Source organism: Dryobates pubescens, chromosome 12 (assembly GCF_014839835.1).
Source record: "Dryobates pubescens isolate bDryPub1 chromosome 12, bDryPub1.pri, whole genome shotgun sequence".
NCBI classification, from domain to species: Eukaryota; Metazoa; Chordata; class Aves; order Piciformes; family Picidae; genus Dryobates; species Dryobates pubescens.
The window spans coordinates 7,019,352-7,037,481 of record NC_071623.1 but is presented as its reverse complement, the minus strand read 5'-3'; the positions used below and the strand labels follow the sequence as shown (position 1 = coordinate 7,037,481).

At 48.5% G+C, this 18,130-nt stretch overlaps 1 protein-coding gene across 6 annotated transcripts in view; it reads right to left on the bottom strand.

Annotated features, from left to right (window-relative positions):
* Positions 1-18,130, bottom strand: part of CNKSR2 (connector enhancer of kinase suppressor of Ras 2) — a 252,421-nt gene that overhangs the window by 178,012 nt on the left and 56,279 nt on the right. For all 6 annotated transcript variants that reach the window (XM_054165993.1, XM_054165994.1, XM_054165995.1 and 3 more), the window contains exon 3: positions 11,004-11,206. In XM_054165993.1, coding sequence (XP_054021968.1) covers positions 11,004-11,206 — 203 coding nt within the window. The remainder of the gene's footprint in view (positions 1-11,003; positions 11,207-18,130) is intronic.

The window sequence follows — 18,130 nt, the reverse complement described above, 5'->3', positions numbered from 1 at the left end:
AGCAGTTTGATTAAGCATAATAGTCCCAAATTTTTTAGAGACAGGTATTGTGCTCTGGCAGGGGGACTTGGACTGGCTACAGGCTGGGGTCAGAATGGCTGGAGAGCAGCCAGGCAGAAAGGGACCTGGGGGTACTAGTTGACAGCAGGATGAACATGAGCCAGCAGTATGCCCAGGTGGCCAAGAAGGCCAATGGCATCCTAGTCTGCATCAGGAAGAGTGTGGCCAGCAGGAGCAGGGAAGTCATTGTGCCCTGTACTCAGCACTGGTTAGGACACATCTTGAATCCTGTGTCCAGTTCTGGGCCCCACAGTTTAGGAAGGAGGTTGACTTGCTGGAATGAGTCCAGAGAAGGGCAACAAAGCTGGGGAGGGGTTTGGAACACAAGCCCTATGAGGAGAGGCTGAGGGAGCTGGGGTTGCTTAGCCTGGAGAGGAGAAGACTCAGGGGTGACCTTATTGCTTTCTACAGCTACCTGAAGGGAAGTTGTAGACAGATGGATGTTGGTCTCTTCTCCCAGGCAGCCAGTACCAGAACGAGAGGACACAGTCTCAGGCTGTGCCAGGGGAGGTTTAGGTTGGATGTTAGGAAGAAGTTCTACACAGAGAGAGTGATTGGCCATTGGAATGTGCTGCCTGGGGAGGTGGTGGAGTCACCATCACTGGAGGTGTTCAGGAGGAGACTTGATGGGGTGCTTGGTGCCATGGGTTAGTTGTTTAGGCGGGTTGGATTGGTTGATGGGTTGGACACAATGATCTTGAAGGTCTCTTCCAACCTGGTATTATTATTATTATTATTATTATTATTATTATTATTATTATTATTATTATTATTATTATAACAAGAGGACACAGTCTCAAGCTACACCAGGGAAGGTTTAGGCTGGATGTTAGGAAGAAGTTCTTCACATAAAGAGTAATTTGCCATTGGAATGTGCTGCCCAGGAAGGTGGTGGAGTCACCATCACTGGAAATGTTTAGGAAGAGACTGGATGGGGTGCTTGGTGCCATGGTTTAGTTGATTAGATGGTGCTGGATGATAGGTTGGACTCCATGATCTCAAAGGTCTTTCCCATTCTGGTTAATTCCATTCTATTCTATCTTCTGAGATCTCTTCCAACCCCTAACATTCTGTGATTCTGTGTAACCTAATCAGGAATATAACTCAGTCTTCAGAAGTCATCACAGCCAGCTCAAATAAAAATCTGTATGTCCCAAACAGCTACATGCCTATTTGTGCCAAATCCATCTAAGATCTATGGCTTCACTCTCTCAGGAAACAAACATTTCTTTTGTACTTCTGATGGAACTGCTTTGCCTAGAAACACGGAGGAATGCCCTCAAATTGATCATAGAATGGCTTAGGTTGAAAGGCACTTCAGAGATCACAGAAACATTCAGGTTGGAACAGACCCTCTGGGTCACCAAGCCCAACAGATAACCCTACGCTACAAAGTTCACCCCTAAACCATGTAACCAAGCAAAGATCCTCTACTACAACCGCCCTGCCATGGACAGGGATGTCTCTCAGCTAGACTTGGTTGTTCAAGGCCTCATCCAGTCTGGCCTTGAACACCTCCCTCTGGGCAATCTATTCCTGACTCTCACTACCCTGGAGAATTTTACCCTCCTAAAAGGAAGGGATTCTTTAAATGAGAGCTCTGTTAACCATTTACAGCTGTTGCTGTAGCACAATAGGGTTAAGTACCATAACATTCCTGGGCAGCACTGGCTGCTGGGCTTGGCATACCATTCACACAAGCATAAAGGGAAAGTGCATAAAGGAAAGGCAGGAAGGTTGACAGGCTTAAGATTGAAAAGCAATCGACAGAAAGTGCATTATTTGTATGGTGACTACAGAGCTGCTAAACTCCACGGATGCCCTTTCTTTGAGCATTCAGCTTGGGTTTTTCCCCAACTACTTGCATGCAAACTACATTTACCCTGTTCAGGCCAAGCAACAACTAAGAGCAGCTACCCAGACTGTAATGAAGTCTCTTCCAAAGGAGACTCTAAACCAGTCACACTTTCTTTGTCAGGAAGAAGTCATGGGCTTGCAAATGGCCAAGCACCATACTCCTAATGAATGCTTCTTTTTACTGGGATATATCAAAAAGAGTGAGGCCAGCAGGGCTAGGGAGGTTCTTCTCCCCCTCTGCTCTGCCCTGCTGAGACCACACCTGCAATCCTGTGTCCAGTTTGGGGCTCCCCAGTGCAAGAGAGACAGAGACCTGCTGCAGAGAGTCTAACAGAGAGCCAGGAGGATGATTAGGGGACTTGAGCATCTGCCCTGTGAAGAGAGACTGAGAGCCCTGGGGCTGTTTAGTCTGGAGAAGAGAAGGCTGGGAGGGGATCTGATCAATGCCTATCAATATCTGAGGGGTGGGGGTCAAGTGGAGGGGGCCAAGCTCTTTTCATAGGTGCACAGTAATAAGCCAAGGAACAATGGAGACAAACTTGAACAGAGAAGGTTTCAGCTCAACGTGAGGAGAAACTTCTTTGCAGTGAGGGTGCCAGAGCCCTGGAGCAGACTGCCCAGAGAGTTTGTGGAGTCTCCTTCTCTGGAGACTTTCCAAACCCACCTGGATGCATTCCTGTGCAGACTACCCTGGGTGCTCCTGCTTTGGGAGGGGGTTGGACTGGATGATCTCTGGAGGTCCCTTCCAACTTCTAATTATTCTGTGAGATTGTGATACTGTAACTACAAAATAGTCCCATCACAAAAATCATCCAAGACTCACTCACCAGAAACAATGAGACAAAAGAAATCCACCTCAATACATTTTACATACAGTGGAAGAAAACCTATGCATTAGGTCTGTCACCATGGTGAAAAGAAGGAGATCCATTTTTGAGAGGGGAATGCATTCTGACACCTCAGTGCTGTCACATAAAGCAGACTTAAAAGGGTGAGCTGAAGCTAAACATCAAGAATTGTTTCACAGAATCCACCTGGTTGGAAGAGACCTCCAAACTCACCCAGTCCAACCCCTGACCCAGCACTGAAGGCTCAACACTAAACCATGTCCCTAAGCACCAGCTCCACACACTGCTTGAACACCACCAGGAGCAGCAATTCCAGCACTGCCCTGGTCAGAACATTCCAATGTTTGAGAACCCTTTCACTGAAGAAATATTTCCTAACACCCAGCCTGAACCTCCCCTGGCACAGTTTGAAAACATTTCTTCTGACCCTGTCCCTTGCCACCAAGGAGCAGAGGCTGCCCCCTCCTCACTCCAACCTCCCGTCAGGTAGTTGTAGAGAGCAATAAGGTCTCCCCTGAGCCTCCTCTTCTCCATGCTGAAGACCCCCAGCTCCCTCAGATGCTCCTTGTAGGTCATACATCACTGCAGGCTGAGCTTCTTTGTAGACAACTGAATACCACCCAAAAAACTATTTACCCAACCCACAGTGAAGCTTGGAGGTCCTCTTCTTCTGTTCAGACTTCACTGCTGAAGCATTCAAATGCTCTTAAGTTTAGGCACAGATTTTAACCTTACTTAAGAGGATTTATGTATATATCTAAGTACAATAAAGCTGGAAAGGGACTGTTTACAAAGGCCTGTAGTGACAGGACAAGAGGCAATGGTTTGAAATTCGAGGGGATTTAGATTGGATGTGAAGAACAAGTTCTGCATCATGAAGGTGGTGGAACACTGCAACAGGTTACCCAGGGAGGTAGTTAGGGCCTCAGCCCTGGAGATCTTCAAGGCTCTAGGAAGTCTGATCTGGTGGAGAATGTCCCTGCTGACTGCAGAAGGGGTTGGACTAGATGACCTTTGGAGGTCCTTTCCAACAGAGACCATTCTTATCTATTCAAAGCCCATGCCAAAATGCCTTGCTCACCTGGGGTTGGAAGCCATGACTGTGTGAATGGCACAAAAGAACTTTTAGGGCCATGAGGATGTTCGGAGAGCTGGAACTGCTCTCCTATGAGGACAGATTGAGAGAACTGGGGCTGTTCAGTCTGGAGAAGAGAAGGCTCCAAGGAGACCTAATTGTGGCCTTCCAGTATCTGCAGGGGGCTACAAGAAAGCTGGGGAGGGACTTTTGAGGGTGCCAGGGAGTGATAGGACTGGGGGGGGATAGAACAAAACTAGAAATGGGTAGATTGAGATTGGATGTTAGGAAGAAGTTGTTCCCCATGAGGGTGGTGAGACACTGGCACAGGTTGCCCAGGGAGGTGGTGGAAGCCTCCTGCCTGGAGGTTTTTGCAGCCAGGCTGGATGTGGCTCTGGGCAACCTGCTGTAGTGTGAGGTGTCCCTGCCCATGGCAGGGGGGTTGGAACTGGATGATCCTTGAGGTCCCTTCCAACCCTAACAAATATCTGATTCTATGATTCCACTCTGAAATGTAACATCTCTTTATTCCTGTCTACATGGCCAACAATCTGTGGCTCCAGATTGGCTTTTTGTTCACCTCTTTGCTCCATTTTGTTCATGTCTCATGTATCCAGAGAGCAGCAGTGGCAAATTAATCAGCCTGGTGCACGTTTGTCAGCCTCCCAGCTTTCCTCTGGCCACAGAGCTGAAAGCCTTGAACACAAAAGAAAGAAATATCTATCTCCACAAGATCTCTTTGTTTCTTGCTCCTTAGGCTTCAGAGTAATCTGCAGCAGAAGTTCATTTCCAAAAAGGGGCATAGCACCAGGGTGGGATACAAGAGAGCTGCTGTGCAAGGCATATGGAATCACACTGCCCACACAGATGGCTGAGTCAAACAGCACACTAAAACCATATCAAAAATAATCCAGTGTTCCCCTGACAAATCCTAATTCATGACCATTAAAATCCAAACCACAACATCAGACACCAAATGCTGGAGGAGTTATCTCTTGGGAGGATGATTATATTTTCTTCAGTTCTTAATTGCCAAATTAATTACCACATTACCTTAGCTGTTTCTTTAATGAAGACAATTAAAACTCTTAAGAACAACCATCACTTCCTCCCTCCTAGGCTCTGAGTCTGTGTTTCTAGCTTACACATTGTCATTTGCTAAGTAAGTGGTGTGAGAAGTCCTTGCTTCAGACAACATGGCCTAAGCACTACAGAGTAGGCACAGGAGGCTCCACCTCGCCAAGAGGAGGAATTTCTTCACTGTGAGGGTCACAGAGCACTGGAACAGGCTCCCCAGAGGGGTTGTGGAGTCTCCTCCTCTGGAGAATTTCAAGCCCTGTCTGGATGTGTTCCTGTGCGACCTGTGCTGGATTCTATGGTCCTGCTCTGGCAGGGGGGTTGGACTGGATGATCTTTGGAGATCCCCTCCAAACCCTAACATCCTGTGATCCTATGAAGAGCAGGAAGCCTGGAAACACACATAAAAGATTCTTCTTTCACAGAATATATCTGGCTGGAAGAGACCCCAAAGCTCATCCAGTCCAACCTTCAATCCAGCACTGAAGGGTCAACACTAAACCATGTCCCCAAGCACCAGCTCCACACACTGCTTGAATACCTCCAGGGATGGTGACTCCAGCACTGCCCTAGGCAGAACATTCCAATGGTAGAGAATTTGCTGGAGCTGCAAGTGAAGCACAATAGGGTGCACAAAGGGTGACAGAACATTGGAACAGGCTGCCCAGGGGGGTTGTGGAGTCTCCCTCTTTGGAGATATTCAAGGCCCACCTGGATGTGTTCCTGTGTGACCTGCTCTAGGTGTTCCTGCTCTGGCAGGGGGCTTGGACTGGACGATCTTTCAAGGTCCATTCCTGCCCCTAACATTCTGTGAATTTGTATGGAGCCATCACCATTCCCTACACATAAAATCCACTCCCTACACAAAATCCACACCACTGCATTTCTATGGAAGTTGGAGATGCTGCTAGATGCAGCATCTTGAAAAATAGTGCACAGGAAGATGATGAAAGGAATGGAACATCTCCCTGCTGAGGCCAGGCTGAGGGAGCTGGGACTCTCTAGCTTGGAGCAGAGGAGCCTGAGGGGTGACCTCATTGCTGGGGATAAAGATGTGCAGGGGAGGTGTGGGGATGACAGAGCCAGGCTCTGCTCAGAGACATCCAACGACAGGGCAAGGGGCAGTGGAGACAAACTAGGGAGTTCCACCTCAACATGAAGAGGAACTTCTTTACTGTGAGAGTGCCAGAGCCCTGGAACAGGCTGCCCAGGGCAGTTGTGGAGTCTCCTTCTCTGGAGATATTCCAAACCCACCTGGATGTGTTCCTGTGTGACCTGCTCTAGGTGCTCCTGCTCTGGAAGGGGGTTGGACTGGATGATCTTTAGAGGTCCCTTCCAGCCCCTAACATTCTGTGATTCTGTATGAATAACTCTTTATTTCTCCTAATAGTTTGCTCTCCCCCTCCTTTGAACCCCAGAGATGGAACTGATGTTAGAAACCAACTAAAACAAACACACAGTAAGATTTGGGGCCCAGATGTAGTAGTGACAGCTGTGCAGAATGAAATTTAATCCATGTTCCTGATGTTAAGTACTTGACATTTAAAATCTATCTCCCTCTAGTGGCTCCAATAGCTTCTTAGGAGGAGCATAATAAGGAGAATCCTATTGATCTGCAGATGTTCCAATCTCCTGCAAAAAAAATGCAGTCACTGGCCTGCTTTCATCCTAACCCGGGGGACTTCAGAAAGAAGGAAGAATAAAGCTGAAGAAAATACCCCCACATCAGGAAAGTCTTCAAATGTGGTTGCATCAAGAGAAGCACAGCCAGCAGGTCAAGGCAGGTGATTCTCCCCCTCTACTCCGCTCTGCTGAGACCACACCTGGGACACTGTGTCCAGTTCTGGAGTCTCTGTTACAGGAAGGATCTGGAGGTGCTGGAAGGTGTCCAGAGAAGGGCCACAAGGATGAGCAGAGAGCTGGAGCTGCTCTGCTATGAGAACAGACTGAGAGAGTTGGTGTTGTTCAGTCTGGAGAAGAGAAGGCTCCCAGGAGACCTAATTGTGGCCTTCCAGTATCTGCAGGGGGCTACAAGAAAGCTGGGGAGGGACTTTTGAGGGTGTCAGGGAGTGATAGGACTAGGGTGGAATGGAACAGAACTAGAAATGGGTAGATTCAGCTTGGATGTTAGGAAGAATTTCTTCCCCATGAGGGTGATGAGACACTGGCACAGGTTGCACAGGGAGGTGGTGGGAGCCTCATGCCTGGAGGTTTTTGCAGCCAGGCTGGATGTGGCTGTGAGCAACCTGCTGTAGTGTGAGGTGTCCCTGCCCATGGCAGGGGGTTGGAACTGGATGATCCTTGAGGTCCCTTCCAACCCTGACAACTCTATGATTCTATGAAAATGCCAGAAATGCCAGAAAGTCTTTAGAGATCCATCCCCACCAACACCAAACTCTGCCACCAGACCTGTCTCTGGCATAGAAGAGGTAATTCTCAACACACTTCTGAGCTACCAACAAACTTCACAGACTGGCTTTTTCTCTTCCTACTAGAAGTTCATCATTTGGGCACATTACAAAATGCTACAGCTAAGACACTATTACTCACATGCAGATCATAGAATCATAGAATGCTTTGGGTTGGAAGGGACCTTCACAGGTCATCCAGTCCAACTGCCCTGCAGAAGTCAGCAGGGACATCCTCAACTAGATCAGATTGCCCAGAACCTTGACCAGCCTCACAGTGAAGATCTCCAGGGCTGAGGCCTCAACTACCTCCCTGGGCAACCTGTTGCAGTGTTCCAGCACCCTCATGGTGCAGAACTTGTTCCTCATAGCCAACCTAAATATGCTCTGCTCTCATTTCAAACTATTGTCCCTCTTCTTGTCCCTGCAGGCCTTTGCAAATAGTCTCTCTCCATCCTTCCTGTAGCCCTCTTAGAATCACAGAATCAACAAGGTTGGAAAAGACCTCAAAGATCATCAAGTCCAACCTGTCACCCAAAACCTCATGACTATTAGATCATGGCACCAAGTGCCACATCCAATCCCCTCTAGAACACCTCCAGGGATGGTGACTCCACCACCTCCCTGGGCAGCCTATTCCAATGGCAAATTACTCTTTATGTGAAGAACTTCTTCCTAACATCCAGCCTAAACCTTCCCTGGTGTAGCTTGAGACTGTGTCCTCTTGTTCTGGTGCTGGTTGCCTGGGAGAAGAGACCAACCCCCACCTGGCTACAACCTCCCTTCAGGGAGTTGTCGATGGTAATAAGGTCTCCCCTGAGCCTCCTCTTCTCCAGGCTTCAGGTACTGGAAGGCTGCTCTTAGGTCTTCCTGGAGCCTTCTCTTCTCCACACTGAACACCCCCAACTCCCTCAGCCTGTCCTTGTAGCAGAGGTGCTCCAACCCCCTGATCATTTTTATGGCCTTCCTCTGGACCTGCTCTATCAGGCCCATGTCCTTCCTGCACTGAGGGCTCCAGAGCTGGACACAGTACTGCAGGTGAATGTTTCCTTAGGATCAACTACTTTCTTCCAGAAGCTCAACTACCAGGTTCATATTAAGGTGCCAAACCCACATTGCTTTGCAACATGAATATATGTGGCAGTTTTAATACCAGGCCATTTTCTGGGGCAAACTAATAAATAAATAAACATTAAAGAAAAAAAAATCACCTTTGTGACTGAGTCTTTATCCATGAGCCACATCTCCAGTGAGGACAAAAAAACCCACCCTCATCAAGGTTATTTCTAAACAGAAAGAAGGGACAAACACCGATCTGCCCACACAAATGAATGTTGCTCTCTACTGTTTCAAAGCCCATAATGATACGCTGATGTCTTCCAAGATGATTTGCAGGGAGAAAACCTGAGGCCTCCAGGTCCTCCATGTGATCAGAAGCTAGAGGCAGAGCTAAATACACATTCCCAGTTTTTCAAGTCTCAGTGCTTAACTCTCTCCATCAGATTGTCTTGCTTCTCTGCACAGCCAACATTGAACATCCCAACAGAAATTTAGGAGCCTGACTTACAGCACAGGAGCGTCCACCTCAGCAGGAGGAGGATCTTCTTCACCGTAAGGGTCAAAGAGCACTGGAACAGGCTCCACAGAGAGGCTCTAGAGTCTCTTTCTCTGGACTTTCCTGTTCCTGTGTGTGACCTGTGCTGGATTCTATGGTCCTGCTCTGGCAGGGAGGTTGGACTTGATGATCTTCCAACCTAACATCCTGTGAGACTTTCAAGGCCTGTCTGGATGTGTCCTGTGTGGCCTGTGCTGGATACTATGGTCCTGCTCTGGCAGGGGGTTTGGACTCAATCTCCAGACGTCCCTTCCAACCCCTAACATCCGGTGATGCTGTCTGATCCTGTGACATTAAAACCACCCACAACACAACTATTTTAGAGAGATCAGTTGGCACCATTGGTTTCCTTGGTACAAAAGAACAAGGACAAGCCTGAAGGTTAAAATTCTTACTCAAATTCTACCTTTAGCTTTGTTGCACACCTCCTGTGCAGCTTTGATCACCCAAGATGGTGACTCCACTCTGCATTAGAAGGGGAGAATAAAACAGTTCTATTTTTAGATCCCATTCAACTTCCAGTCCAAGGCTTTTGCTTGCCAGTCCTTTGTGTAACACAAGGCCTCTGTTTTGGTTGGAATTTAGTAAACAACTGAACATTCGAATCTGAAGCCAAACTGGTTTCGATGCTTTCTTTGTTGTGTGCCTTGCATAATGGTCTTCTTCCTAGAAAGCACTGAACAGTTCATCCAACTTGATGAACTCCAGAGGTCCCTTCCAACCCCTAACTTCCTGTGACTTTAGGTCCTCTGTCTTTTAAAGTTGGGGAAAGGATATGGAAAAAAGAGAGGAGGAGAACTGAAGCAGCAGTGGTAGCTGCAATCTATCCAACAAAAGAATCATAGAATCAGCCAGGTTGGAAAAGACCTCAGAGATCATCAAGTCCAACCTATTACATAATATCTCCTGACAACTAAACCATGGCTCCAAGTGCCACATCCAAGCCTTTTCTGAACACCTCCAGGAAGAGGGACTCCATCACCTCCCTGGGCAGCACATTCCAATGGCCAATTACTCTTTCTGGGAAGAACTTTCTCCTCACCTCCAGCCTAAACTTCCCCTGGCACAGCTTGAAACTGTGTCCTCCTGTTCCATTGCTGGTTGCCTTGTTTACAGTTCAGCTTAAGGAATGGAAAAGGATCATGCCACACATAAACCTTTCACGTGGAAATCATTGATGGGACAGAAGCCAGCTTTCCTCAGGAGAATGAAATACAACAAACCCCACAGCAGTGAGCTCAAAGAATTCTGCTGGATTTCAAGAACGCCACTGGGGAAAGGCACAGCCTAAAACTACCACAGACTGCTACAAATCTCCTGTGGGAATCACAGAACCACAGAAACATTCAGGTTGGAAAAGAGCCTCAGGATCACCAAGTCTAACCATCACCCCTACGCTACAACGGTCACCCCTAAACCAGAGCCTCAAGCACCACATTCAAACCACCTTCAAACACATCCAGGCTTGGGAACTCCACCACCTCCCTGGGCAGCCTGTGCCAAGGCAACTCTGACAAGGAAAATTTTTTCCTGATGTCCAGTCTAACCCTACCCAGTCACAGCTTGAGGCCATTCCCTCTTGTTCTATCACTAATTACCTGGGAGAAGAGACCAGCAGCAGCCTCTCCACAAGGTCCTCTCAGGTAGTTGGAGACAGCAAGGAGGTCTCCCCTCAGCCTCCTCTTCTCCAAACTAACCATCTCCAGCTCCTTCAGTTGCTCTTCATCAGATTTATTCTCCAGGCCCTTCACAGCTTCCTTGCCCTCCTCTGCCCTGGCTCCAGCACCTCCACATCTCTCTTGTCTTGAGGTGCCCACAACTGGACACAATCCTCAAGGTGTGGCCTTACCAGAGCTGAGTCCCAGGGGACAAACCCCTCCCTGCTCCTGCTGGACACAGCTTTGCTGATCCCAGCCAGGCTGCCTTTGGCTTTCTTGGCCGCCACAAACGAATTCTGCTTCTATTTCAACGGGTGCATTACAGTTGTTGGAAGGATGGTTGGTGTTTGTGCACCTGTGTGGTCTGGTTACCAGTGACACATATGGGAGATTTTTTTTTTTTACCTGTCCAACCAAGCCAGGAGACTTTTAGCTGCTCCAATCAGATCCACCACAGAGGTGAGAAAATCATTGGGCAACTTGCGGCTGGTCCTCCCATCGTAGTGGCCGCTCCTCCGCCGCCCCGTGATGAAGTTCTGCAGGTTCTTGGCAGATGCATTCAGCTTGTGAGAAAGGGTTTTCAGATTTTCTGTTTCCAAACCATAGTTCTGCATTGAAAAGAAACAAAACCAAAAGGAGAAAGAAAAAAAGCAAGTTAGCTCTGCAGCTGAAAACGATGTCCCGAGAGGAGCAAAGCTGCTCTCTGGATTCAAAACTTAACCATTCCTAATAATTAACAGAATAGAATAAACCAGGACCCACTGGCTTTCTTGGCCCCCTGGGCACACTGCTGGCTCCTCTTCAGCTGCTCGCCCATTAGCACCCCCAGGTCCCTTTCTGCCAGACAGCATCTTAATTTTGGCAAAATTAACGGGAGAACAGGCAGATGAGAGCTGCTCTGGGTCAAAGACAGGTCACACAAAAGGCCTTACAGATCAGCCAAACCAAAGCCCCACCACACGCAGGACAGCAACATGACACCCACCCATACTGATTCCCAGCTCCTCTGGAGACAGAGGGCAGCAACCACGAACTGCAGGCTGCCCACAGGACTCCTCATGTTCAATTTCTTACATCAGGAGGATGGATCACAGGATCATAAGATGTTAGGGGTTGGAAGGGACCTCTGGAGATCATCCAGTCAAACCCCCCTGCCAGAGCAGGACCACAGAATGCAGCACAGGTCACACAGGAACACATCCAGAGAGGTTTGGAATGTCTCCAGAGAAGGAGACTCCACAACCTCTCTGGGCAGCCTGTTCCAGGCCTCTGGCACCCTCACAGGGAAAAAGTTTTCCCTTCTGTTCCCATGGAACCTCCTCTGCTCCAGCTGGCACTCAGTGTCCCTTATCCTGTCATTGCAATCCCTGAACAGAGTCTGGCTCCATCCTCCTGACACTGCCCTGCACATCTTTATCAACAGCAATGAGGGCAGCCCTCAGGCTACTCCTCTCCACGATAAAGAGCCCTCAGCTCCCTCAGTCTCTCCTTGTAAGGAAGATGTTTCTCTGCCTTCAGCATCTTTGTGGCTCTGTGCTGGACTCTCTCAAGCATTTCCCTAAGGTCCTTCTTGAGTTGAGAGGCCCAGAACTGGACACAGCTGCAGCCTTAACATGGACAGAGACAATGTTAGCAGATACAGAGCCTGTTTCATCAAATATGTCTGATCTTTATTGTAAAAAAACAATGGGGGGTAAATGTAACATCTAAGCTACACAAAATTCAGTCTTAGATGAGGAATGACACTTATTTCATTAAAGCATCCACATGTATTATGAGACAGATAAAGCCAGGCAAGGAAAATACAGAGACAAAATTCAAACAGAAGTTCTGCACGGGACAGCAATGTGCCCTTGTGGCCAACAGAGCCAATGTGATCCTGGGGTGCAGCAAGAGAAGTGTGGCCAGCAGGGCTAGGGAGGTTCCTCTCCCCCTCTACTCTGCCCTGCTGAGACCACACCTGCAATCCTGTGTCCAGTTTGGGGCTCCCCAGTTCAAGACAGAGACCTGCTGGTGAGAGTCCAAGGGAGAGCCAGGAGGATTAGGGGACTTAAGCATCTCCCCTGTGAAGAGAGACTGAGAGCCCTGGGGCTGTTTAGTCTGGAGAAGAGAAGGCTGGGAGGGGATCTGATCAATGCCTATCAATATCTGAGGAGTGGGGGTCAAGTGGAGGGGGCCAAGCTCTTTTGGGTGGTGCACAGTAATAAGCCAAGGAACAGCAGGTACAGACTTGAACATAGATGGCTTCAGCTCAATGTGAGGAGAAACTTCTTTACACTGAGGGTGCCAGAGCCCTGGAACAGGCTGCCCAGAGAGGTTGTGGAGTCTCCTTCTCTGGAGACTTTCCAAACCCACCTGGATGCATTCCTGTGCAGACTGCCCTGGGTGCTCCTGCTTTGGTGGGGGGGTTGGACTGGATGATCTCTGGAGGTCCCTTCCAAGCTCTAATGTACTGTAAGACTGTGATATTTTTGGTTACCTGTGGGCAGCCTTAGAGTAGAAGGATCCTAAAAGAGCAGCCAAGCTGAAGTGTTTATCATGAATATTTCTGGCCCACAATTAAAATGAACAAAGAGTTGCATCCTCTCATATTCTAAAACAGCTTGCTCCAGTAAAAACCCCCAAGCATAAGCACACTTAAATGTGTTGATATGCTATTAACAGGGTGTTTTTATTTAGGAACACACTGCATTTATTTCCAAGCACCATAAGAAGATAATTGCAGACAAAGATGACAAGGTTTTGTTTTTCCCTACCCTGCATTTAACCAGCACTAACCCAAGTTATGCATTCTTTAGCCAAAAATCTGAATCATAGAACATTAGGGACTGAAAGGGACCTCAAAAGCTCATCCAGGCCAACCCCCCTGCCAGAGCAGGAGCACCTAGAGCAGATCACACAGGAACACATCCAAGTGGGTTTTGAGTACCTCCAAGGAAGGAGACTCCACAATCCCCCAGGGCACCCTGCTCCAGGGCTCTGTGACCCTCACAGGGGAAAAATTTTACCTCATGTTTCCATGGAATTTCCTATGCTTCAACTTCCCCCCATTGCCTCTTGTCCTGTCATTGAGCATCATCAAGAAGAGCCTGGATCTATCTTCCTGACAATCACCCCTCACATCTTTATGAACATGAATGAGGTCACCCCTCAGGCTCCACTTCCCCACTTCACTCCTCAGGCTCCTCTGCTCCAAGCTGAAGAGCCTCAGCTTCCTCAGCCTCTCCTCATAAGGAAGATGTTCTACTGCCTAAATAATTTCTAAACTCACAGTCCCTGAAAGAACCACAAAGAAACCACTGCATGCTTGGCGAGAACACAAGTGTTGATGCAAATCTATGCATCTGCTGGCTCAACAAGAGGCCACAGAGCAAGAGCCTCTTCAGCGACACCCCACCTCAACTCCAGCAGCTCTAATGGAGTCTCTTCTGGCAATCACAAAAGGAGAGCTTGATGAAGCTAAGCTACACAGAGTATTAGCTTGTCAGCAGGAGTTCAAACTAAAGGGTGGTGGGAGCTTTTAATAGATATTTTACCTGCTAATTACTTTTCTGTGGCTTCACATGACAGTGTGAGTGATGAATTGTAGCTCTTCTCTTCACATGCTGACAAGCAGCAGCTCTAATTCACCACTGATAACTTTTGCCTTTCTTTCATTTACAGAATACAGAATAAACCAGGTTGGAAAAGACCTTTGAGATCATCAAGTCCAACCTACCACCCAACACCATCTAATCAACTAAACCATGGCACCAAGTGCCTCATCCAGGCTCTTCTTAAACACCTCCAGGGATGGGGACTCCACCACCTCCCTGGGCAGCACATTCCAATGGCAAATCTCTCTTGCTGGGAAGAATTTCTTCCTAACCTCCAGCCGAAACATCCCCTGGCACAGCTTGAGACTGTGTCCTCTTGTTCTGGTGCTAGTTGCCTGGGAGAAGAGACCAACCCTCACCTGGCTACAACCTCCCTTCAGGTAATTGTAGAGAGCAAGAAGGTCTCCCCTGAGCCTCCTCTTCTGCAGGCTGAACAACCCCAGCTCCCTCAGCCTCTCCTCACAAGGCTGTGCTCCAGACCCCTCCCCAGCTTTGTTGCCCTTCTCTGGACTCCTTCCAGCATCTCAACATCTTTCTTGAATTGAGGAGCCCAGAACTGGACACAGGACTCAAGGTGTGGCCTAACCAGTGCTGAGCACAGGGCACAATTACTTCCCTGCTCCTGCTGGCCACACTATTCCTGATCCAGGCCAGGATGCCACTGGCTTTCTTGGCCACCTGGGCACACTGCTGGCTCATGTTCAGCCTACTATCAGCCAGTACCTCCAGGTCCCTTTCTGCCTGGCTGCTCTCCAGGCACTCTGACCCCAGCCTGTAGCACTGCATGGGGTTGTTGTGACCAATGTGTAGAACCCAGCACTTAGATGTGTTCAGTCTCATGCCCTTGGAGTCTGCCCATCTGTCCAGCCTGGCAAGGTCCCTCTGCAGAGCTCTCCTACCTTCTAACAGATCAACACCTGCCCCCAACTTGGTGTCATCTGCAAACTTACTGACTCAATCCCTTCATCCAGATCATCAATAAAGATATTAAACCGTACGGGGCCCTGCACTGATCCCTGGGGGACACCACTAGTGACTGGCTGCCAGCTGGAGAAGCAATCTAGGTCCTTTGCCAGCCCAGCCTTCCACCAGCAGCACAGGGGAGGAAGAGAGTTCAAGAATTCACAGACAAAACTAGGTTCAAGATGTGCCTAGTGACAAGGGCAAAGGAAAGGATTTCTGTGTGAGGAGTGGCATGAAGATGAAATTAAGATAACAGGCATAATTCTGAAGAAGGATGGAATCATTCATGGGTTAAGCAGGGCTATTTTTAAACACTCATTTGCACATAAATGTTTTGTGTTAGTGCTAAATGCTAAGTAATTTCATGCTGTTAGTGCACACCAATGTTTTCTCTGCCAAATAACAACTCTATTTCATCTGCTGCAGCCTTCTAGCTTTACAGTTGCAAATGCACACTCCAGGAGAAATTCCTGTGCAGCCACAGCAGATTGAAATATGTAGCATGAAATCAATATGGAAAGCTGCAAGTTGTGCAAAGCAAAAACTGTTTTGTTTGAGGTTTTAAAGCAGACTCTGTTTCATGCTCATGGGGTCTGGAACACCTCTGCTACAAGGACAGGCTGAGGGAACCGAGGTTGTTCAGCCTGGAGAAGAGAAGGCTCCAGGGAGACCTAAGAGCAGCCTTCCAGTACCTGAAGGGGGCTACAGGAAGGATGCAGAGGGACTGTTTGCAAAGGCCTGCAGGGACAGGACGAGAGGCAGTGGTTTGAAATGAGAGAAAAGCAGATTTAGATGGGATGTTAGGAACCAGTTCTGCACCATGAGGGTAATGGAACAGTGGAACAGGTTGCCCAGGGAGGTGGTTGGGGCCCCATCCCTGGAGATATTCAAGGTGAGGCTGGACAAAGCTCTGGGCAACCTGATCTAGTGGAAGATGTCCCTGCTGACTGCTGGGGGTTGGAATAGATGACCTTTGGAGGTCCCTTCCAACCCAAACCATTCTGTGATTCTGTAACTCATAGCTCCTAAAGTACCTGTGCTGCAGAAAAGAGAGAAATGCTTGCAATTCATTACCCCTCACCCTATCACTTCAGGCCTTTGCAAACAGTCTCTCCTCATCCTTCTTGTAGCCCCTGCTGAGTACAGGGGCAGAATGACTTCCCTGCTCCTGCTGGCCACACTATTCCCCATCTAAAAAGAAGGGAAGGACAAGAGCTGTGCCTTGTGGACACAGAACAACTCTACAGGCTTCTCTCTTCCACGGAGGTGTCTCAAGGACTGACCACGCCACAAACTCTTAGCAGCAACCATCACAGACTTCAATACCTCCTCCTTTAAAGCACAGAGAAGATTTATCTTGCCCTTTCTGACATGGACTTTAGAAAAAAACAGAGTGCACTGAGGCAAGATAATCTATTGAACATGCTGCCACCTCCACAGACTGAAGGAGAGAGAGAAGAGACAAACCACTTTAGTTACATTACCTACCCTCTCCTGAAGCACTTTCAGCTGCAGTGATGGTGTGCAGTCCATACACCTCCAAGTGTGACCTCTAACAGCAGTAGCAGTTGGGCAAAACCTTTATTCCTCCACCCTCAAAGCACCACAGGAAAATAAAACTTGCAGATCTAACCCCTAGATTTCTTGCTGTCCAGCAGGACTAGGGAGGTTCTTCTCCCTCTCTGTTTTGCCCTGCTAAGAGCACACCTGCAATGCTGTGTCCAGTCTGGGGCTCCCCAGTGCAAGAGAGACAGAGACCTGCTGCAGAGAGTCCAACAGAGAGCCAGGAGGATGATGAGGGGACTTGAGCATCTCCCCTGTGAAGAGAGACTGAGAGCCCTGGGGCTGTTTAGTCTGGAGAAGAGAAGGTTGAGAGGGGATCTGATCAATGGCTATCAATATCTGAGGGGTGGGTGTCAAGTGGAGGGGGCCAAGCTATTTTCACTGGTGTGTACTAATAAGCCAAGGAACAATGGATACACACTTGAACAAAGAAGGTTCCACCTCAACATGAGGAGAAAGTTCTTTACACTGAGGGTGCCAGAGCCCTGGAGCAGGCTGCCCAGAGAGGTTGTGGAGTCTCCTGCTCTGGAGACTTTCCAAACCCACCTGGATGCATTCCTGTGCAGACTGCCCTGGGTGCTCCTGCTCTGGCAGAGGGTTGGACTGGATGATCTCTGGAGGTCCTTTCCAACCTCTAATGTCCTGTGATACTGTCAAGAGCAGTGCATGGCAGACTGGCACCTCAGGGAGACTTTACTAAGATGGACAGCACAGGCCCACCCTTTGTTCTTTCTTCAGCTAAGAACTATTGGACAATCCTTCCTTATGGTAAGAGGGAAATACTCTAAGGGAACACAGCCACCCACCCACCTTCTGTCCAAAAATCAATCAAGAACATCCTTTAAACAGTGCTGTTATCATAACTGCTTCTCAACTATTAGGCTGATAAGCAGTTTGTCATTAGGACTCCTCAGTGGCCTTGACCTGGCTTTAAGGAGGTCCCATGCTCTTTCCATGCCAGCCAAAGCCACTTGTTCATCCTCTTCACTTTCCTATAGGAGAAAATGTTACCCTGTGAAGTCCAGATACTCAACACAAGCAGCTGCTTTGCCATTTGCCACATCCACAGCTGACAGGGCAAAGTCTCACCACCCTCCTACTGAAGAATTTCTTCCTCAGCTCCAGTCTAACCCTGCTCTCCCTCAGTTTCAAACCATTCCTCCTTGTCCTGTCTCTAGATAACCCCATGAAAAGTTCCTCTGCATCCTTCCTTTAGGATCCCTTCAGGTAGTGGAAGGCAGCTCTAAGGTCCCCCCTGGAGTCTTCTATTCCCCAGGCTGAACAGCTTCCTCAGCCTGTCCTCACAGCAGAGCTGCTCCAGCTCTTGGATCATCTTTGGGGCACTCTTCTGGACTCATTCCAACAGCTCTGTGTCCTTCTTATGCTGGAACACCAGAACTGGACACAGTA